At 50.6% G+C, this 22,342-nt stretch overlaps 1 protein-coding gene across 4 annotated transcripts in view; it reads left to right on the top strand.

The window, feature by feature from the left end:
• The window catches only part of LOC102961648 (transmembrane protein 132B), a 326,995-nt gene that overhangs the window by 281,924 nt on the left and 22,729 nt on the right, over positions 1-22,342 (top strand). For all 4 annotated transcript variants that reach the window (XM_042961913.1, XM_042961914.1, XM_042961916.1 and 1 more), the window contains one exon: positions 631-774. In XM_042961913.1, coding sequence (XP_042817847.1) covers positions 631-774 — 144 coding nt within the window. The remainder of the gene's footprint in view (positions 1-630; positions 775-22,342) is intronic.

Here is a 22,342-nt window from a genome sequence, read left to right as displayed (position 1 = left end):
TTCTTTGTAAAGAATCTTTTTTCTCAATGTTTCTTTTTGAGAGACAGAGAGAGAGAGCGCGTGTGAGCGAGCTAGTGGGGCAGGGGCAGAGAGGGAGAGAGAGGATGCAAAGCGGGCTCTACGCTGACAGCACAGAGCCCGATGTGAGGCCGTGAGATCGTGACCCGAGCCAACACTGGCCGCTTAACCGGCTGAACCGCCAGGCGCCCCAGTTACGGGTCTTCATTTGAAACTACAGCGAGGGCCGCGTTCACGGTCTTGATGAGCTGGGAGGACAGGCGGCCGCCCACCGAGTGACCCCGGAGCGGAGATCTGGGGACCGTTGGAGAGCACCCCGTGTGGTGGGGGAGCCCGGCCGCAGGCTGGAGCGAGGGGGCTGGTGGCAGGAAGGGTCCCGGGAGGGGTGACCGTGCCCCTGTCCCTGGGGGCGGAGGAGGGAGCGCGGCTGTCGGGCTCCGGGAGCTCAGCCTGGGATGCACTGTCCCCGGCCTCCCCGAACTGCCGAGCCGCGGGGCCTCCGCACTGGGTCCGGGCAGACGGAGTCTCGATGGCAGGGGGAGGGGGACGGTGGCAGCGGCCTGCTCACGGGCTCCCCTGTGTGTGACCTGCGCCCTCTGCTCTCCCGCGCAGGACACGGAGGTGCTGAACACGGCCGTCCTCACCGGGAAGGCCGTCTCGGTTCCCGTCAAGGTCGTGGCCGTTCAGGAGGACGGCTCCGTGGTGGACGTGTCCGCGGCTGTGGAGTGCAGGTCTGCGGATGAAGACGTCGTTAAGGTACGAGGGGCCTCTCCGCTGGGCCTCCCGAGGGTCCGGGCCTCCGGGGGGGCCCCTCCCGCTGTCCCAGGGTCCCGTGGGGCTGGCGCCAGGGTGACCACACTGAGGAGTGGGGGGCCTGGCTGGACCTGGAGGGGCCGTGCAGGTGCGCTGCTTCCCTCCCGGAGTGGGGACCCCCGGCATCTCGAGCAGAAACAATTTTCGTCCCCTCCTTTTGTTCATAGGACAAAATTTCCCTAATTTTAGCAATCCGCATGTCATCTCGATGTTTGCCAACTTCTTGTGTAAATAACATTATTTACTCTGTATTTTCTTTAACTGTCCCACTTTTTCAAAGTTAAATACTAATTTAGCCTCTGAGGGGAAGGAAAAATTCTTCCTCTACCCTGCAGATTCTTCCAGCTGGACTGAGAATTAAATTGACATGAGACAGACCAACGGGAGGGGAAAAAACCAAAGTTTTTTCACATCGGCGCAGAGGCCCAATCATGAAATTGAGGCATAAAGGAACGACCAAGGCAGGCAGGTTTTGTCCTTTTTTAGACAAAAAGGCAATGAATCTGTGAGGATTTGACAGGACAGAGAAAACTTAACTTTGGGGGCTTCGGCGAGTAAGGAATTCTACCAGACAGCTCAGCTAAGCACCTGGTAAGGAATTCTATCAAGAATGAGGGCTGGGGCGGCAAATGAGCAGAAAGAAACAAGGGATGTTTATACTGCTTTCTTGTGTTACCACTTTCTCTAAATTTCCAAGCTCCGTGATAAGGATGTCTCTTTACCTGCTGACACAGGGAGGGTACCTTTCACTTGAGATCTTTAGGGTCCGAGAGGGGAGGAGCTGAGTGTCCTTATACAGCCTGTCTCTTAAGTAACTTTTATTTAAAATAACCGATATGCCCCGGGACCTCATCATGAAGACACTACCATCCACGATCTTGACGTACTAATTTTTTTGTTAACATACATTAAAATAAAAGTCCCTCCATGTGCCTCCTAATGTAATTTGAGCACCAGTGGGCTCCAGCTCATGGCTTGAGTGATCTGGCCATGGGGCATTTCCTCTGGATTCTTCGTTCTAATTAGCTGTGTTTCTGACTCCAAATTCAGCCAGGGATCAGCCCGTGGTTTATTTCATGTTCTTTGCAGGGGTCTGGTTGAAGCACCAAATTTAGAGTTTCTGCCTGTTTTTTTCTTGGCACACTGGTTGGCCATTTCCTTTTGCAGCAGACGATTCATGGAGAAAAGACTTAAAACTTCAGAAGGTCCTTTCTCCGTTAACTTGCTAAGGGAGCCCCCGGGGCCGTCCATTCATTCATTTTAGAAAACCAAGGCACGGAGTTCTGCCTTTCCTCGCCTGTCACAGGTTCCTGTTTAGAGGTTAGATGAAACTTGGTCCCAGGCTGAAGAACCTTGCGGTCCACAGAGAGGCCTCCAGCTTCTCGCCGGGTAGAAGTGACCTCCAGGAGGCTGTGCCTCAAGCCTGAGATGGTTTTGATAAAGAAGATTTGATGTGTCTGTGAGCCCTAATTAAAAAAAAAAAAAAGTTAATCCTTAGGAAACGCAAATTTGGCACAGCCTGCTTCCTGGGCTTGGAATGCTAATTCTCCCTGGAGACAGAAAGGGGATTAGCTTCAAAGCACACGCCGCCTTGCCCCGGGGCTCCTGGCGGGCCTTGTACTCTGTGGGCAGGTCTGATTAAACAAATCTAAGGCCTTCTGTATTCACAGTTTAGGAAGATCTGAGCCAAGTCCTACGAGCTCATCTGCACGGAATGAGAAATTCTGATGGTGCATCGCCCTTGATTGCCTTTGACAGTGCACTTCATTTACTGTTCCCATGTCATTCCAGAGGGAGACACGGGGCCGTGGCATATGGAGGTGGCGTCTGGGTGATGGTGGCCCAGACAAAAGGCCTGTGTCTGCAGCCCCTAGATGTGTGTTCCTTCCCGAGAGCCTGGGGGAGCTTCCCAGGGTGGGCTCCCTCCTCTGCCGCCTTGGAGTATGGCCTTTGCTTTGTTTCCCCTTCGCAGAGGTAACCTAGAAATATCTTCTGATAAATTGCTTTGGAAGACAGTAGTTTGGGTGGTTTTTTTTGTTTGTTTTTTGGATTTTTTTGGTTTTGTGTTTGTTTTTAACTTAGCTGTCACTCTCCATGGCCCCATGAAGTTGGAGCTCTCTTCCAGAAAATTATGACCTGATCTTCAGAAGAACAAACCAGAGTGAGCAGACCATCCAGCTTGGAGCTGCTTTTGAGACTTTTCTAGGGGAGCCCAGGCTCTGTTGCAAATCCGGGGGCTAGAATCAAGGGAGGGGTATTAATGAGTTGGATGTGATGCGTTTGTCATGGGTTTAGTGTCACTATTTGTAGGAAATGTCGCCTCAACTCTGAGATGAACAGTGTCACCTGCAGAGCTGTGCCCTGGCCTCAGTGTCATCCCAGGGGCATTTCCCAAACACGGGACACATTTGTTAGCACCCCTTGGGGAGACCCCCTAGCCTCTACGGTTGCAGAAAACACTATGATCCCCAGGGAGAATCTTGCAGGGCTCACCAAAGATCTTTGTGCCTTGGAAGCTCTGTTCATTGGGACCGTGATTTAGGTAATAAGGGGAAAAGTATAAATTTAGGAAGATGTACATTGTAAACAGATCGCCTTCTTTGACTTGGGATTCAATGATGTTGGAGGGACAGAAACCGAGGACACAAATGACTTTGAAAGGCTGGAAGCTTGGCCAAATTTGGCAAGATTGGGAGGGATAAATTTTACGTTGAGAACTTCTATGTAAAAATCCACACACAGTAGAGGATGCGTCTTAATAATAGAGAGTGTGTGTGTGTGTGTGTGTGTGTGTGTGTGTGTGTGTAATATCCAAATTTTGCCATCCTGTAAAAATTGTCAAATTCACGTAGAAATCTGGTTTCCAGCTCGTTATGAAGTCAAAAGGTTAGGTAGCCGTCTGCCCACGTTGCTTCCTGGGACCCCCACCTGGAGCTGGGCCCTCCAAATCACGACTGCCCCCCACCCCCTCTCGCTCCCACACGGAGGCTTGCAGGGCATTTGTCATTTCTTGTCGCCCTCTTGCTGCTGGTTTTCTGAAAGCACATTTCGGGGGAAAATGAGGTATTTCTCGTGCCCTGGATTCTATAAAAAGTCAGCCACAAATGCTGATCTCACTCAGTCACCCTGACCGGAATCTTGTGTCTTTCTAGGCAGGGGTGGCAGCACTGGACACTGGACTGTATTCTGCTCAAGGGTGTTGGTAGAGGGGAGGTACCTGCTGTTGGTGACAGAGGGGTGGTCGGAGCCCGTGTGAGCGTGGGACCTGGTGAGAAGGAAAGGGACAGGGGTGGGGTGAAGAGGGACACAGGACAGCTCTCTCTAAGCCTTCCAGGGGCCACCGTTCGGGAGACAGAGTACATCTGTGCCATTTAAGTCCCCAGAGTGGAAATCAAAAGGAAGCCGTTCTAGCTCAGTCGAAAGACAAAGAACTCAGAGGCAGGGAATCCTCTGGTCAAGATTTCAGTCCGACGATGTCCGCTCAAATCCCGACTCCACCTTCCTCTCTACTTGACCTTGGACAAACTGCTTAACATCTCTGAGCCTAGCGTCCTGATCTGTAAAAAGAGGGCGATAATGATACAGTGTGGGATCTTCTGCAGGGATTTGTTCTAAAGTCAGCGTGTAGGTCAGAACAAACGGTAATCAAAGTAATCCTTGAAAATCCTTGACAGAAAACCTGGGTTCACAAAGTTCGAAAGATAGTTGATGTATTTTATTTTTAATTAAAAAAATATTTTTTCAAGTTTATTTATTTATTTTGAGAGAGAGAGAGAGAGAGACAGACAGACAGAGGATGAGCAGGGTAGAGGCAGAGAGAGAGAGGGAGACACAGAATCCCAAGCAGGCTCCAGGCTCTGAGCTGTCAGCACAGAGCCTGATGTGGGGCTTGAACTCATGAACCGCGAGATCATGACCTGAGCCAAAGTCGGATGTTTAACCGACTGGGCCACCCAGGTGCCCCAAGACAGTTGATATTTTTTTGAATAAATGTCTCCTTGCATTTGAGCTGTGGCCAAATTTTCGGGGGGCATTATCGGGCATAGTTCGTATTGAAGGGAATGTTGGGGGTATCTACGTAAGTTAGATTTGAGCAGAGTTGATGGTAAGATATGTGTCTCTCTTTTATCCTCCTCTTACGTCTTCTGATGCAAGTGTTGTCAGATGGCAACCTCCAGTTATTCCAAGCACGTATAATTGAATTCTTGCTTTTCAAATCTGTGCATGATAGAATCCCAAGATGGAATTTTGGGGATGATTAAATAAGAGTGTATATCTAAAGGAAGCCACGTGATGCTTGGTCTGCAATAGATCAATCAGTGAATGTTATATCTAAAATACCAACATCCATATTCATATCTGCGTATTTTATATTTTAGCCCCTCCTTGATTGTGGGCTACAGAGGTCTGTGGGATACAGCTCTACAGAGTCCATGGCTTTGTTTTGGTAACGGTGCTTTCCCAGTCCTGTGCAGAATCTGGAACACAGTGGGGGCTCAATAAATATTTGTCGAATGTATTAACGAACGAAGGATGAATGAATGCTAGACCTTCCCAGAGATGGACCTGTCTGTGAGGCGAGAGTGGTTGCCTGCCTCGTCTTTCTCGGAACATCTCCACTGAATTTCCTCTTCCTGGAAATCTTGAAAGGGAGCGGGGGAGGTTTTCCGCAGTCAAAGGGACGTGGCATTGGGTAATGACCTGGCCCGGACACGGTGATCCAAGCCTTCTTGGGTTCTCAGGGGGAGGCTCTTGTTCCAGGAGGACTTACCGATGATCAGCGTGGGGGCAATGCATAAAGAGCTTTGGGAGGTACGAAGGTGGAACGCGCATGAATGAATTCTGTCGCTGGGGACGGACAGTCGAGCTACTGGTATTAATAGTTAGCCTGTGTTGGGAACGTAGTAGGCGACAGGTCCTGTTAGAGTGAGGACGTTAGAAATGTTGGCCCATCTAGTTTTCACAAGAAGCCTTCAAGGTAGGTGACACTACTATTGTGCGTGAATACACGAGGAACCATCACGTAGACGGGTGAGGAGCTCCCTGGGCAGTGAACGTGGGGACACAGTCCCCTTCAGTTCATCTGGGACGTTGCGTAGGGCAGGGGAGCCCTCCCGCGAGCCAGGAGCAAAGCATCATTCCATGGCTTTCTCATCTGGAAATCTGTGCTAATGGACTTTTCCTGAATTTGCCAGACTTTCCTTTTCACGTTCACCCCCTGGAAGTTGGTAGATTAGTTTCCTCTTGCTGCTATAACAAACTACTGTCACCTTAGTAGCTTCAACCAGTGACATTTGTTACCATGTCATACTGGGTGTCAGGGGTCTAAAATGGGTTAGTGAGGGGGGCACCTGGGTGACTCAGTTGGTTGAACGTCCGTCTCTTGGTTTCGGCTCAGGTCACGATCTCACGGTTCGTGGGATCGAGCCCCAGGTCAGGCTCTGCGCTGACAGCACGGAACCTCCTTGGGATCCTCTCTCTCCCTCTCTCTCTGCCCCTCCCCAGCTCATGCTTTCTCTCTCTCTCAAAATAAATAAATAATAACAAGATTTTATAAATGAATGAATGAATGAATGAATGAAATGGGTCAGTGGGGCTGTGTTTCTGTTCCTTGGCTTCTCCGCCTTCTAGAGGCACCTGCATTCTTGGCCGTGGCCCCTCCACACCATCTTCAAGTCAGCTGTCGTAGCACCTTTAAATCTCTCTCTCCCTCTCTCACCCCTGGTTCTGTCATTGTGTTTCTGACTCCCACCCTCCTGCCTCTCTTTACTAAGGACCTTTGTGATTTGGGTGTAATTAGGCCCACCTGGATAACCCAGGATAATCCTTTCACCTCAAATGCTTATCTCAACTACCTTTGCCCCGTATATTAGTTTTTTAGAGCTGCCGTAACAAGTTCCCACCAACTCTGAAGTTCAAACAGTATACATTTAGGGGCGCCTGGGTGGCTCAGTCGGTTGAGCGTCCCAACTTTGGCTCAGATCACGATCTCACGGTTTGTGCGTTCGAGCCCCGCATTGAGCTCGCTTCGGATCCTCTGTGTCCCCCTTTCTCCCTGTCCCTCCCCCACTCTCGCTGTCTCTCTCTGTCTCTCAAAAATAAAAATACACATTAAAGAAAAGACCACAAAAGATCATAAATTTATTTTCTCCCAGATCTGGAGGCCAGAAGTCTGAAATCAACCTATTGGCAGGGCTCTACTCCCTCCAGAAGCTCTGGGGAAGGATCCTTCCTGCCTCGTCCTGCTTCTGGCGGCTGCAGGTGTCCTTTGCCCGTGGCTGCGTCCCTCCAGCCCCTCCATCTTTGCTCGGTCTTGCCCTTGTGTCTCCGTATGACCTTTTTCTCTTACAAGGACACTTGTCAGGGGATTTAGTAGCCACCCTAATTCAGAGTGATCTTGTCTCAAGATCCGTGCTTACAAGAGCCCGTTTCCAGATAAGATCACATTCACAGGTAGCAGGGGCTCGAACCCTGGACATACCACTTTGGGCCACAGGTCAACCCCCTACACCATGCAAGGCAATGTATTCACAGGTTCTGGAGACTAGGGCATGGGCACATCCGGGGAGGGGCTCTACGCTGCCCACTACAACACGTTTTCTTTTCTTCGCGAAGTTTCTTTTAAAGTTCTACAGAAGAAGGAAGAAAATGCAGTTTCCATGTTGTAATTATGACTTAATCTTTGGATTATCTATCCTCCCGACTCAGTGATGGCCTCGTGTTCTCATGTGTTGGTGACTGTACTGTTTGTCAACGAACTGTGGTCTCTGGAACCACAGTAGCCAGCCATACATCGTCAGCGGGGGAGGCACTGACTCACGCTTGGAGAGAAATGTGTAAACTCATGCTGGTCTTGAAGACGGTGCCCTCCATCTTTTGGCTGCAATAATTACGTTTCCAGCCTTCTGGTATCAGCTGGACTTGTCATAATGAGAGGCTAAAGGCTTCGGGAAAGGGCATTAACATGTTAAAGCCTTCTCTGCCCCAGGGAAGGATTTTCTTTCCAGAGTTGGTCTGTGAGGGGTATTGGAAGACAGTGGATATGCTGCAAAAAATATGAAGTTTTCTGCTGCTTGCTCAGCAACGTGTGGGGAGCTGGTCACTAAAGAGAACCCGATGTCCCCTCTGGAGGGTATCAGCTTTGATCGAGCACCTGTCTTTCCTGGGTCAGGCAGCACCTACAGAGGCTGTGCGAGCCCACGCTCCTTGAGTGGTTGGATGTATAGAGAGGACCCAGGGGAAGGTAGGTGTGTCCTGATCTTGGGCTTTGGGGAAGCACATCTGAGCTGGTTTGGACTGGTGTGGTAGGTCGGGGGTAGTGGGCAGGTAGTGGTGAAATCCTGCATTGGTGAGGTTTTTTTTTTTGGTTTCATTTGGTTGTGAGTAATAGAAACCCAAATCCACTGTCTTAAGCCCCAAAAGGGGCAATATATTGACTTGTACAGCTAAAAGAGCCAGGTGACTTCGGGCAAAGTTGGATCCAGGAGCTCATCTGCCTTTCTCTCTGTGGTTCTGCACGTTTTCTCCCTGTGCTGCTCCTGTTCCCTGTGCCTGGCACCTGCTCCCCAAGCCCTGCACCTGTGGGCATCCCGGTGTCCTCTGGGGGCCCCGACTCGGTGCGGCCACCTCCTTCCTGCCGTCGTGTGCCCCCTCGGGTCCTCACCTCTATGTGTCCCTGCGTGCATATACGGATTCGGGACTCTGCACGCTGTACGTCCTCGTGCATGTGGAGGGCAGGGTCTGTGTCCCACGGGTGTCCCTGTCCCCAGGGTCCATCAGAGTGAACAGCCACAGCAGCACACGTCTTAGGCACACACGACACCAGGCCAGACTCCGCTCTGCTGGTTTCAGAGAAGGCACAGAGTCCGGCCCGCACGACCCCACGCGGTGGGTGTGGGCGTCACCGAATCTTACAGCTCGAAACCGAGGAGCTGTGCTCGGTGGGTTTTGACCAAACATCAGCCCGCCGCGTGTCCAAATTCATCGCACCAAAACGTGGACGGACATTTCTTCCCGTTTCTTCGCTCACCTATAGACAGACTTAAAGACGGATGTGTCTGGAAGTCCAGACCTTTGGGTAAGAGTTTTGAGTTTTAAGTGTTGGGAAGTCATTCCGTTGAAAGAGCTCCGTAAGCACGTCTTGCCGGGGGCTGTCAGTCTGGCCCTCCCGCCCCCGGGACGGCAGGTAAATGAGAGGAAGATGCGCCCCAACCCCAGGTCGCGGGTGGGGGTGGGACGGGGGACGCTGTCAGGACCCCCCAGGTGCCAACGAGGCGGTGGGCTCAGAACAGTCTCTGCTCTGACTTCTCCTGAAAGGGTCCTTGTCGGCTCTGGGCTGCAATGGGCTCCCAAGAAGCTCTCAGACTGATCCGAATTTTATTTAGCAGGAGACACAGAGAAATCCAAAGGAGGCTTAAGGCGATGTCTCTCTCTCTCAGCGATGCTTGGCAAAAATTCCTACCGAGAACACTGTTATTCTATTTCTGGGCATGAATTTCCTTCCTTTGCCCACCACCAGGAGCCAGGCGGCTAAGAATAAGTTGTCAGGCAGCTTGGATGTTATTGCCTCATTTTGTCCTTCTTTGTGCTGGTGATTTGGACTTGCACTGTTCCTTCCTAATTGGGGACGGGGCATGAATTTCCTGTTGGCCGGAGGATGGGTCCTGCTGCATTCCCAGCACTGTGTTCCCATCAGCACCACTGTGATTTCAATATTGATTAGCTCTTTTGTTCATTTCGGCCTTTGCATCTCTGATGAAGAGTGAACATTCTGGAACCATTTCTGCATAATGCAGAGAAGTCTCAGAGTGAGCCAGAGTCCGCCCGCCGACCTCCTGGCCTCACCCCCTCCATCCACGTGGCCACGTGCTCCCCACCCTCCTCTCTTGGTGCCTCCCGTCTGCTCTCCTCCACCCTGCCCTGCTCAGGTCCAAGGTCCGGGATGTGCTGGAGTCTTGGGTCTGTGCATGGGCCTGGGGCTCCTGGAGACATATTTGTTGTGCGTTCAACGGGAGGGGAAGGGACCCTCGTCGGTGGTGTGGGGCTTGGTTCACGATTTAAACTCCCACCGTGCAGCTTTGATGGTGGGCAGAGCGTATCAGCTCCATAGTCAAATTCACTGGGTTTCCCGAGGAACTCAAATCAGTTACACAGACTTTAATAGTTAACTGGGTCACTTACCTGCAAGTGCTAGGCACAGGTATGAATGGATTTAGGCACACAGGCGATGTGTGGCGGCCGCTATCGCAGGCTACCGTTTTTCCAGAGGTACGATGCATATTCAACAAACTGCACATATTAAAGCATACAAATTTGACGTTCCAAATCGTCCATCATCAAAATCAAGATAGCAAACGTATCCTCAACCCTCGAACATTCTTCCTGCCCGTCTGTAATACGCCCCTCCTGTCCCTCTCCAGTCCTCCCCAGACAAATGCACTTCTTCTCTCTGTCCCTGAAGATCAGTGTTCATTTTCTAGAGTTCTGTATAAATGGGATCATGGAGAGCGTGTTCTCTTCTTCCTCTGTCTGGCTTCTTTCACCCACACGGTTCATCTGAGAGTCACACATGTTGTTGTATAGATCGGTAGCCCATCCGTCCTTACCGCAGAGGAGTGTTCCATGGTGTGTACTGTATTACACTTGGTCCATCTGGTGGTGGACATGTGGGTGGTTCCTCGTTTGTGGCTCTCACAACTATTGCCGCTACGAACGTTCATACGGGTCGTTGTCTGGGTATAAGCTTTTGGATTAGAAAAGTTGAATCATATGGTAAGTAAACATTTAACTTTTGAGAAACTGCCAGACTATTTCTAAAGTGGTTGTGCCATTTTACATTCCTGTCACCAGAGTCGGAGAGTGCTGGTACCTCCATATCCTTGTTGACACTTGGTGTGGCCAGCCTCTTTAGCCAGTCTACTGGGTGTGCGTGAGTGTGCTGTTTTAGTTTTAACTTGCACGTCCCTCTGGATTAATGATGTCAAACACCTTTTCATGTGATATTTGCCGACCACAGACCGTTGGTGAAGTGCCTGTTCAGATCATTTGCCCATTTTTTTTTTTTTTATTGGCTTGTTTGCTGTATATCATTAAGTGTTGAGAATTCTTCTTTTGGCTTTAGGTCCTTTATCAGTTTGAAATCATGGGATTTCAAAATATTTTCTTCCAGTCTGTGTTTGTTTTTTCATGACTGATAGGGTCTTTTTTTTTTTTACTTTTTTTTTTTAAGGGTCTCTTTTTTTAATGGGGTCTTTTGAAGAGCATACGTTTTTCGTTTTGACGAGGGCCAATTCATCCATTTTTTCCCCTTTTGCTGTTGTATCTAAGAAATAATTGCCCACCCCACATTCACAAACATTTTCTCATATATTTTCTTCTCACAGTTTCATAGTGGTAGTTCTTACATTTAGATTTATGATCTATTTTGAGTTAATTTTTGTGTATCATGAGAGGTAGGTGCATAAACTCATCTCTTCTGCACATGGCCATCCAGCTGTCCTGGCACCATTTGTTAAAAAGACTGTTCTTTCCCCCTTGAATTTTCTTGGTGTCCCTTTTTGAAAATCAATTGACCATAAGCGTAAGAGTTTATTTATGCATTCTCCACTCTATCCCAATGAACGATATGTCTCTCCTTATGACTGTATAAATGTCACCTTTTCTGATTACTACTGCTTTGTAGAAAGTATTATAATTGGGATTGGCGAACCCTCAAGCTTTGTTATTCTTTTTCGTCATTATTTTGATTATCCTGGGTCCCTTTCCATTTGATTTTCAGGATGAATTTGTCCCTTTCCGCCCAAAAGGCAGATGGAATTTGGGAATTTTGATAGGTTTCACATTAAATCTGTAGATCGATTTGGGTAGAGTATCACCATCCTAACAATGTTAAGTCTTCTGATCGTGGACATGCGATGTCTTCACATTTGTGGGGTCTTCTTTAATTTCTTTCAACAATATTTAAAATTATGAGAGTGTAAGTTTTTCGCTTCCTTTTTTGTGTTTGTCCCTAAGTATTGTATTCTTTTTGGTGCTGTTGTAAATGGAATTGCTTTCTGATTTTTATTTTTGAGTTGTTCCCTGCTAGTGTGCAGACACTTATTTGAGTTTTGCATTTTGATCCTCTCTCCTGTAGCTTTGCTGGATTTGTTTGTTGGTGTTATCAGTTTTTTTTAAGCGGATCCCTTAGGATTTGCTGCATACAAGGTCATGTCACTTGTAAAGAGTGACAGTTTACTTCTTCCTTTCCAATCTGGAAGTCTCTTATTTCATTTTCTTGCCTAATTTCCCCAGCTAGAATCTCAGTAAAATGTTGAATAGAAGTGGTGAGAATGGTTATTTTTGTCATTTCTCTGATCTTAGGGAGAAAGCATTTTGTCTCCATTAGGTATGATGTTAGCTGAAGGGTCTCTTCTTGGTTTTGTTTTTGTTTTATTTTGTTTTTTCTTGTTTTTGTTTTTGTTTTATTTTGTTTCTTTCTTGGACATGCCTTTTATTGTGTGGAGGGATTCCCTCCTACTTCTAGTTTGTGGAGTGTTTTTAGCACGAGGGGGTAGTGGGTTTTGTCAAATGCTTTTTTTGCATCTGTTGAGCTGATCATGTGGTTCCACCCTTCTATTGCTAGCAGTGTTATAAAGCTATTTCTGTAGAAGAAAAAAGTTTTGGAATATTTTGAAGCTCCCAGTGCTCCTTAGGTCAGGAGATAACAGCATTCTGGGCCACCTCCATTGGGTTTTTGGTTTTTTGTGTTTAAATCTCGGTTTATAAATTTGTGTGCTCAATTATTTCTCAGCTCCACACACGGATGTAGAAAATCGCAACAGCATTGCTCTGTCTTAGACTGAAGAATAAGCTGGTTGCCATCCGTGCATCCAGAGTCTCAAGCAGCGTGGGTGGAAGGAGGCTTCTAGTTTGAAGCTTTTGTTGTATAAATAGAAGTTATTAACCATGGGGGCGCCTGGGTGGCTCAGTCAGTTCGGTGTCTGACTCTTGATTTCGGCTCAGGTGGTGATCTCACAGTTGACCTGGAGCCCCGTGTTGGGCTCTGTGCTGAGTGTGGAGCCTGCTTAGGATTCTGTCCCTCTCAGGACACCTGGGTGGCTCAGTCGGTTCGGTGTCTGCCTTCGGCTCAGGCATGATCTCGCGGTTCGTGAGTTCGAGCCCCGGGCTCACTGCTGTCAGTGCAGGGCCCGCTTAGAGTCCTCTGTCCCCTCTCTCTGCCCCTCCCCTGCTTGTGCTCTCTCTCTCGCACACAAATAAAAATAAGCATTAAAAAAAAAGATTCTCTCCCTCTGCCCCTCTCTCCCCTCACATTCTCTCTCTCTCTGTGTCTCTCTCAAAATGTTATTAACCACAAGCCAGGTTTAGGGGCGGACTTTCGGGAGTGCCTGGTATCCCTGGCAGGGATGCTAATTGGGGCGTGAACCCTCATTTGATTTGTCTCCTCCTGATGAATGTCCAGTGCCGTTGACCCTGAGCTTGATTTTAGAAGCGGAAGCCGCTGAAGTTCCTAGACGTTTGTTTAGCGGGGAGCACATAGGCTGGTCTTGTACGTCTCCTACACAGAGACGTGAACCTCGGGTATAAAAGCGTTCCTCCTAGCTCGGCACGGAGCCGGGTTCATCAGGAGGCACGTCTCTCCTATCCACGCGCAGATCCCCGGCGTTTGCACGCAGCCTGTGAAGGGGCATCGCAGGCAAGGGAGCTGGGCCAAGTTATGTTACATCATCTTCTCTGGTAGCGTCTTACTCTGGTAAGTTTCTGTACTTGTTAAATCCCTGGGAGCCTTCATCTGGGCTGAGGACGGATGTGTCTCCCACACCTCTTATGTCCCGTTGATGTAACACGGCTGGCAAGCAGGTCCGAGGAGGGAAGAATCAGAGATCAGGTGCCAAACCGGGGATGCTGCCTCCATGACCCGTACGTAAACGATAGACACAACTGCCTTTAAGCCTTCTGGGTTGGCCCCTCCGGGAGTGCACGGGATTTTGTCTATCTTGTTCGGTGCTGATTCCTTCCTGGCTGGAGAGGCACTTGGCACACAGTGGGCCCTCAGCAAATATTTGCTGAATGCATGAACGTCGAGAACCTCTAAAAAGTAATCTCCCAAAGTAACGAAGATCAGCGCACGGTCACTTCCTCAAGCCTCGCGCTTGGTTTGAGAGAGGAGAAGAAATCGAATCCCGGCGGTGCGTCTGGCAGTGGGGCGAGCACAGCTCCCGGGGGATGAGACCGTCTCCTCCAGCTCTTGGCTGTGGATCTGAGAGTGCATTTGCTTCGGAGAGCACTGCAGGGGTGGCTCCTGTGGGTCCCTGCGCCAGAGAGGGGCTGCAGGTCTGCGTGATTCCATTGCAGCCGGATTGGGACTTTCTACAGTTATTTAATGGCGACAGTAGAAGCAAACGCTTTTGTGATGGTTGTTTGGAGAGACAGATGGGCTTCCTGAGGGCAGCAGCCAAGCCCGGTCCTTCTGTCCCAGTGCCAGCACCTCCCGCAGAGCCTGGAGAGCTCATTCTCAGCAAACGGGAGCCGAGCCCTCAGCAGGTGCTTGCAGAGTGCACGACATCCTCCCTTGTGGCCGAAGGGAAAGTGCCGCAGGGAACTCAGGGTGGGTCAGTCTTTCCTTAGATTCTACCCCTTCCCCCTCGCCCGTCTCCCGCGTGCACTTACCGAGTGAGCGCTCTTGCAGGGCGCTGTTTTTGGTGTCGTGGGGGAGGTGTTAGAACGTGTTGGTTTAATGGTTTGTTGATCCCTTCTCTCCGTTAAGCTGGCAGCTCCATGAGGGGCTGGGACCGGGCTGAGCTTGCTTGTCGTGTATCCCTGTCACCCAGCACCGTGCCTGGCAGGTGCTCTTTGAACGGGCGGCGAATGCAGTCTCGTGGGGGCGAGGGGCTTATTGGTGCCAGGGATGATGCCGCCGCTCATGGAAGAGGGGCAGGCTTGGTGTCCGGCAGACGTGGGTTCTAATCCTGCCCCAGCTGTCACTCTCTGGGGAGTTGTGGGCAATCTGCTTTCCAAAATGAGCCTCAGAGACTAGCGTTTATTGAGCACCTACTACGTACTGACGCCTAAGCTCTTCAGGTATAGCGATTCATGTAATACTTAAAATAGCCCCGTCGGGTCTGACTTACAATCTACGTTTACAGATAAGAAAGTTGACGCAACAGGGAAGCAAGGCACTGTCCCCTAAATGAAGGTCACCGAGTTGGTAAATGTCAGGGCTGGGGTTTGACCTTGGGCAGCTGGACTCCGGGCCAGGGCTCTGGGCCCCTGCTTCGCAGAAAGCAGAGACCACTGTTTCACAGTGAACGCGGCCCCACTGAGTGGTCAGATTCTTGTTTCAGGGGTAGGCAGGAATGCCGTCTTCCACAGCTGCTAGGAACATAAATTCCGTCTCCGCTGAAAACAAGGAACCAGATTTCTCCGAGGGGACGGAGAGGATCATGCCTGTTACTGAAACGGACCCTCATCGCTTCCATTTCCAAGAGGATAGGGGTTTCCAGCAGGAAAAGATCATGTATATTCATGCAGTCGACTTACTCTTTGCTGATTACATCTTCTAAACCGCTCTTGGATTCATTTGCCATGGAGACATTTAAGGCTTAGCTTGAAATGCTAAAAGAAAATCTCAGATTTCAAACACTTCTGTTGACTTCTGTTCCCCCTGCGGTGCTGGGTTAGCCTTCTAGAGAGCCCCCCAGCCCAGACGTGCCATACTGTTTTGACCACCTCTAAAGCTCAGTCTAACAGGCTCTTTTTAACAATTAAAGACCTCAGCCTCAAGCGATTGCCCTAATAAAGTCATCTCTTAACGCCCTGGACAACTGAGTGCTTTCCATCATCAAGGGCGTCAAGCGTATCACTCCCCAGGGTGTCCGTTCCCAAGAGGAGAGAGATGAATATATCGAGTTCCTGACATCCTTTGTGTTGAGCATTTAGTAAATATTTGGGTTACACCCTGACTTCTTTTCCTACGAGCGCAGTTCTGCCCAGAGCATTAGATGGCCCTGTGCGAAGGCTGTCTGTGTGTGTGAAGGTGACCCCCGGGGATGGCTGGTTCCTCAGGTGCCTTTCCTGAGAGCCGCGTTGAGGGACAAAACAGTACTGAGACGCTTGCGGGGGTTTCCAGCTCTGATCTCTGTGCTTACACTTGGCCCTGGTTGGGACAGCAGGGACTTTGGTCCAGCCTGTTGGGCAAGTGAATTTTGGTTTCATAAATATATCTAAATGATACAGGATGAGTGACACATGAGCCGAGACAGTACTTCCTCGTCTGTGCCCGTGTAGACGTCACCAACCAATCCTCAGCACTTCTTGCCGGCTCCTTCTCAAGACAGAGCTCCCTTGAGCAGCTGCTGTGTGTTCATTTGCATTGGCAAGTGAGACGAACCTGTTTCCTATTTCTGGTAGAGTCTGGGGCACTAAGAAACGTTTTGCTGAGGACTGAAGAGTGTGGGGATGCCTGGGCGGCTCAGTGGGTTCAGCATCTGACTCTTGGTTTTGGCCCGGGTCGTGATCTTACGGTTTTGTGAGCAGAAGCCCGGAGTCAGGCTCTGTGCTGCCAGCTCGGAGCCTCTGCTTCGGATCCCCTGTCCCCCCTCTCTCTCTGCCCCTTCCCCACCGGTCCTTTCTCTCTGCCTCAAAATAAATAAATAAATTGAAAAAAATAAAGTCTTTAAAAAAACAAGATGTTATTAGGAAAATCATAAGGAAGAGAAACTGCATTTATCGTACGTACTGTATTTATGAGAAAAAAAAATCCATAGTGGACGTGCGCAGTTCAAACCCGGATTGGTCAAGGGTCAACTGTCTATCAGGATGTCCTTAGGCCAGAGGCCGTGAAACGACAGGCTTTGAGGCAAACATAGCCCTCAAGACATGCTCTTTTTGGCCGGGAAAGTACTTGACAATATAGATACTTGGATGCCAACATTCACAAATTAGTTGATTTCACCCAAACGCCGGGCTGCTCATTTCCCTCGGAAAGTGAGATCTCCAGACGCAGCCCCAGTGTCCCTGAGCTGCAGTGGTAGGCTGGTGAGTACGGCTGTCCCCTCTGCAGGGGGTTCGGGGGTCTCCCCTGAGTTTCTCACAGTCCCCAACTTCCCCGCCATTCACAGCACACCCGCCTCGCTCCCTTGTGTCACCTCCCCACTGCGGGAGGGATTTGGTTATCGGGCCAACCCCAGGCCAGTCGTGCGGAGATAAATAGCTAGCTGTATGAGTAAATTGAGTTCTATTATAAACACATTAGGTAAGTTGCGTGTATCCGGTCTGAAATAGTAGGACAATATACGAGGCGCAATTATGCGAATTTATTGCTAGTGTCAGGAGGGGTTTCTGCAAAGCTGAGTCACTTCACGGAAGAACTGCTATAATTTCAGCAAGCATGGGGCTACCTCCCGGGCTGGTCAGAGCACAGTTTTTGTACCCGGAATTTCACACAGCCCAGGCCCTGCCGGGATGGGCGCAGAGGCCATCGGGGTGGACCCCGGTGACGCTGTGCAGCCAAGCATTGAGTTCGTGTCAGGTCGTCCCCTGCGGCTGCCAGCCAGGCTGGGCTCCCATGTGCCGGGCTCTCTGGAGATGGTCACTGGGCGCCGGGACGTCCAGCCCCTCTCTTCGCGGCACTGAGCGAATCTCGTCTCGGCCAGCGCCCCTCAGCACGGACCTTTCACACCCCTCTCGTCTGCATTTCGGTTTTGCAGCGGCCGGAACATCGTCCGTAATTCTGCTCTCGCTTTGCCTGGAGTCTCAGAGAGAACACCCCTCGGCTGCCGGTTTTCGTACCCAGAGTTCACGATTCGCGGTGTTCTTTTATAGGAAAGTTTCTTCTCTAAAAGAGATTTTCATTAAGTGCTTTCAGAGTAAGTTTGGAAAACACGAACCCTCTCTTTCCCCTGAGAATATGCTTATCCTGCCAAAATGCTTTCCTTTTATGCGACTAATTTATGTGCAAGCCCCGAACACCTAAGCTTCTGACTCTGGCATCCGTGCCAACGGAGCCTAATTAACAGCGCGTCTCTCCAGCAGGCCCAGTGCGTGCAGAGCGGGCGCAAGAAGCCGGGCACAGCCATATGCTGGGCTCTCACCAGATAAACACCTCCTAATCCCTTCTGGGGCACCGTTCGATGAATGTGAAGTGCTTGGATCTTTTCCTAAGCTAACGAGCATTGGTGGTGCTTTTAAAATCTCCCAATGTCAAGGGATGAGACGCTAAAATGAAAACATTCCACACATAAGCGTATGCTACACTTCACATCAGATCGTCATCGTGGGCCTCATTTGCTGGTGTAGTTTTGTTTAAGGGGCAAAATTCTGGAAGCACTTGTTTGTTTCTTAGGATGGGATCAAACCTTGTTGAGTATGATTCGGGCAGAGATTTTCCTCTGTGGAAAAGGACCAGAATTCTTTTGTTTCTCCATAGACGTGGCCCAACAAGCAGATTGCAGAAAGTGTCCCTTGTGCTAGTTTTATGGCGAGAGCGGGAGACGAGACCGGACGAGAGTGGGCATCAGTGGGCCTGTTGCGCAGGAGCTGATCTGGGCTCCTCAAACGCACATGACCAGCAGCATCTCCTTGCAGGTCAAGTGGACTAAAGCCAGGGAGGCCTGACCATCTTCTACGTACGTGTTCGACCAATCACTGTATTTGACTTTGTTTTGCGCACGAATCTGTCTCCTCTGCTCAGTCGGGTCTCCCGGGCAGGAGCCCTTGGGGTCATTTTGTGCCCTCGCAGTCTTGCCCAGAACCTGCCATGTACCATCACTGGCTCCAAGCTGGGCCTGAGTGTTAACCCCAGACTCGTGTGGACTCTCTGTGCCTTTAAGACAAACTTGTCGCCCGACCCCCGGGCTGCACCCCTGTGTGGGGTGTAATCAGACAATCTCTGAGGTCTCTTTTAGTACCAAGACTTAAGGTTCTGAAATGAAGGCGTGGGTTAGATGGGAAAGGACAGAAGCAAGTGGCCTCCGTTCTGCCCACACGGGCCCCGAGGTCTGCACTCGCCGAGAAGCCCCGGCTGGCTCTGGACAGACGGACGGCTTGGGAGAGACGAGGAAACGCACGTGCCGGGCGTGGTCCGGCTCGGAAAGCCAGACCCGACCTGCGTGAAAAAGAATGGATGGGAAGAAATGTGGTTGAGTGTAAAAGGTGTCACGGTCAGGCCTGGAAAGGCTGACTTGGGGCGTCCCCCACGAGCGGGGGCCTCAGAGGTGCTGTTGGTGCCAGTGAGGGCCTGTTGGCGGGATGGGCACGGAGAGGCTCACAGACCTTCCACCTATGGTGCTGAGCAGGCCCAGTCAGTCTGTGTCGCTGACCCTGCCCAGTTCTGGTGTATCTGCAAGGCCCCAGGCCCCAGGCCGTGACCCTGGCTGCAGAACATCAAATAAGGCAACACGCTTGTCCTTAAAACACCTGCCTTACAATCCAGGGGGGCAGGCAAGTAAGTGTTCATGGAGTAAGTCTTGGCACAGGAAAGTAAAAAACGGATTTTTTTCTCCTAGTGCGCTCGAGGATGATGTGACTTGGCATATTTATTTTTTATGACAGTCTAAAGACTCTATAAGCAACCTGTATAGCACTGGGGATAGAGGCAGGCTATCCTGATTTCTGTCCTGATGTTTGCATTTATCTCTGTGATCATACGAGGGCCCCGGAGGGCTCGGTCCTGTAGCACGTGAATATTTAACTCTTGAGAATCCAACGCGTGTATTCAACTCTATACATTTGGACGTTTAGCCAAAGAGAACCTGTACTCACGTTTACATACATATACATGTCTATGGTAGGAATTCTGCATCTTTAATTTGGCTCTTTGTTACTCTGCCTGGGAAAGGGTAAGTCCCGCGGGGAGAACGTGCGCGTGACCGTAAGCGTCGGCCCACCACGGTCAAAGCTGTGTGGTGCTTTGTTCTGAGGGCGGGGCAAGTGGGTCGTGACGGCTTCATTGACCTCTTCCCCTTCAGGAAGACACTGAAGAATGTGCTGAGCCCAGCGAGCAAACCCTCGACCAGTGAAATGTTAGAGGGACTGGAAGGTATCTTCACGGAAGGCGGAGGTGCCGGCAGACTGGGGCACCCGGTTCCAAAGTGCGCTCGCGTGTTCCAAGGTGCACTTCTGCACCTTGATGCCATTTTACCTCGGTGAACGTTGGAACCCACCTGCCATTTGCACGGGTCCTTGAGAACAGAAGGACACGTTTTATATGCAAGTGCTTATTTGCGCCAAGTGAGGCCAAATGACCTTGCGGGTGGGGGAGCTGGCACTCAGGTATTGCTGCTTGCTGGCTTAAGCGTAGCCCAGGAATGTTCTAGGGAGAGCGAAGACGGTCAAGGTCGTATGCTAATGCTCACTCATCGGAGGGAAGGGGGAGACGACGATGTCAGAGAGGTGGATGCGTCAGATTCATGAAAGCCTAGCATCATCTGGGGACCCGCTGGGGACAGGTGCACATTAAATCCTAGGGATTGTTACTCTGTACATTTCTTTGTTGTCTTCCCTTCCCTCTTCCCTTCCCCTCCCTTCCCCTTCCCTCCCTTCCCTTCCCTTCCCCTCCCCTTCACTTCCCCTCCCTTCCCTCCTTTCCCTTCCCCTCCCCTCCCTTCCCTTCCATTCCACTCCCCTCTCCTCCCCTCCATTCCCTTCCCCTCCCTTCCCCTCTCCTTCCCTTCCCCTCCCTTCCCTCCTTTCCCTTCCCCTCCCCTCCATTCCCTTCCCCTTCCCTACCTTCCCTTTCACTCCCCTCCCTTCCATTCCACTCCCCTCTCCTCCCCTCCCCCTTCCCTTCCCCTCCCTTCCCTCCTTTCCCTTCCCCTCCCCTCCTTTCCCCTTCCTTCCCTCCTCTCCTCTTCCTTCCCTTCCCCTCCCTTTCCTTCCTTCCCCTTCCATTCCCTCCCCTCCCCTCCCCTCCCTTCCTTTCCCTCCTTTCCCCTCCCCTCCTCTTTCTTCCCTTCCCCTCCCTTCCCTTCCCTCCCCTTGCCTTCCCTCCCTTCCCTTCCCCTCCCCTTCTCTTCCCTTCCCTCCCTTTCCTTCCCTTCCCTCCCCTTCCCTTCCTTCCATTCCCTCCCCTCCCTTCCTCTCCCCTCCCCTCCCCTTCCCTCCTTCCTTCTTTCGATTTAAATTCAAGTTAGTTAACATACAGTGGAGTCTTGGCTTCAGGAGTAGAACCCACTGATTCATCACTTCTGTGCAACACCCAGTGCTCATCCCAGCAGGTGCCCTCCTCAGTGCCCATCACCCATTTCGCCCATCCCCCCCCCCCCCTTTCCAGCCACTCTCAGTTTGGTCTCTGTACTTAAGAGTCTTTTATGGTTTGCCTCCCTCTCTGTACTTACCTTATTTTTCCTTCCCTTTCCTTATGTTCATCTGTTGTGTTTCTCAAATCCCACATACACTCTTACTGTGTACATTTTAACATGAGGGAACTTGGTCACCCCGAGCACGTGGCTGTTTGCCAGAACAATGCGGGAGTCTTTAATGAAGCAGCTTAAACTTAAGTCAAACGGATGACTTTAGATGCAGTGGATTCCACTCGTGCCCGGAGCGGCAGCTTTCTCAGACTTCTTCCTGAAGAGAGACCCTTGTTTGCAGGGCTGGTGCAGTCTCCACAGTGGCTGCTACAACCTCCCGAGCCAGGCCCCCCAGGGAAGCTGCCCCAGGCCATTCTCCCGTCTTCCCTCCGAGTGCCTGGTGGGACTCCCAGAATTCTCACAAGGGGTACAGACTCCCCTACCTTTACAGGCCCCAGTGCCCTCACCCTCTCACAGCAGCCTATACTTGGTCTTTGGCAAGTCAGTAACAGTTTTCACCTGGATTCCTTTGATGTGGCTTTTGTGGCACCCAGAAGTGTCTGCCCCCGGGGAAACACACGCTCAGTGTCCCTTTCTCCCTGCAAGCACACGTCCTTTCTCCAGATTCCGGGTCTGCAGCCCCGTGGGGCAAGTTTTAACTCTGCAGTCTGATAAGGGTGGGAAGAATGTCTTTGCAGCCTTCTCCATCTGTGAGTTGAAACTGGAACCTGGCTGACGTGACTCAGTCTCTGATTTTTATCCAGCAGAGAAGAACCCAGGCCCCTTGTTCTAAGAAGACTTTAAGTAAAAGGTAAGAATGAACGGAACAGAGAGATGGGATCAGAGGTGACTGCAGCCCCTGTATGATCAATAAATCAGGAGGGTATTGGGTCAGAACGCACAGCCTGGACCACTGGCTGCCCATGACTAGGCAGGCGACCTACCTGAGCCTTAGTTTCCTCATCTGTAAAATGGGATGAAGAATAATTTTCCCGCAGTGCTTAAGTGCAGGATTGTTCAAATTAAGGGCCACTTTTTATGGGCTCTGACTAGCATTTTGTAAAAACTGACAGAATGGGGGGGCGCCTGGGTGGCTCAGTCAGTTAAGTGTCCGACTTCAGCTCGGGTCATGATCTCGAGGTTCGTGAGCTCGAGCCTTGTATCAGGCTCTCTGACCTTCCCTGGCTCGTGCTCTCACTCTTTTTGAAAAAAAAAAAATTAAA

The sequence above is a fragment of the Panthera tigris genome, chromosome D3, assembly GCF_018350195.1.
Source record: "Panthera tigris isolate Pti1 chromosome D3, P.tigris_Pti1_mat1.1, whole genome shotgun sequence".
NCBI lineage: Eukaryota > Metazoa > Chordata > Mammalia > Carnivora > Felidae > Panthera > Panthera tigris.
Note: the sequence above shows the minus strand (reverse complement) of the source record. Positions and strands in the feature narration are given on the sequence as shown.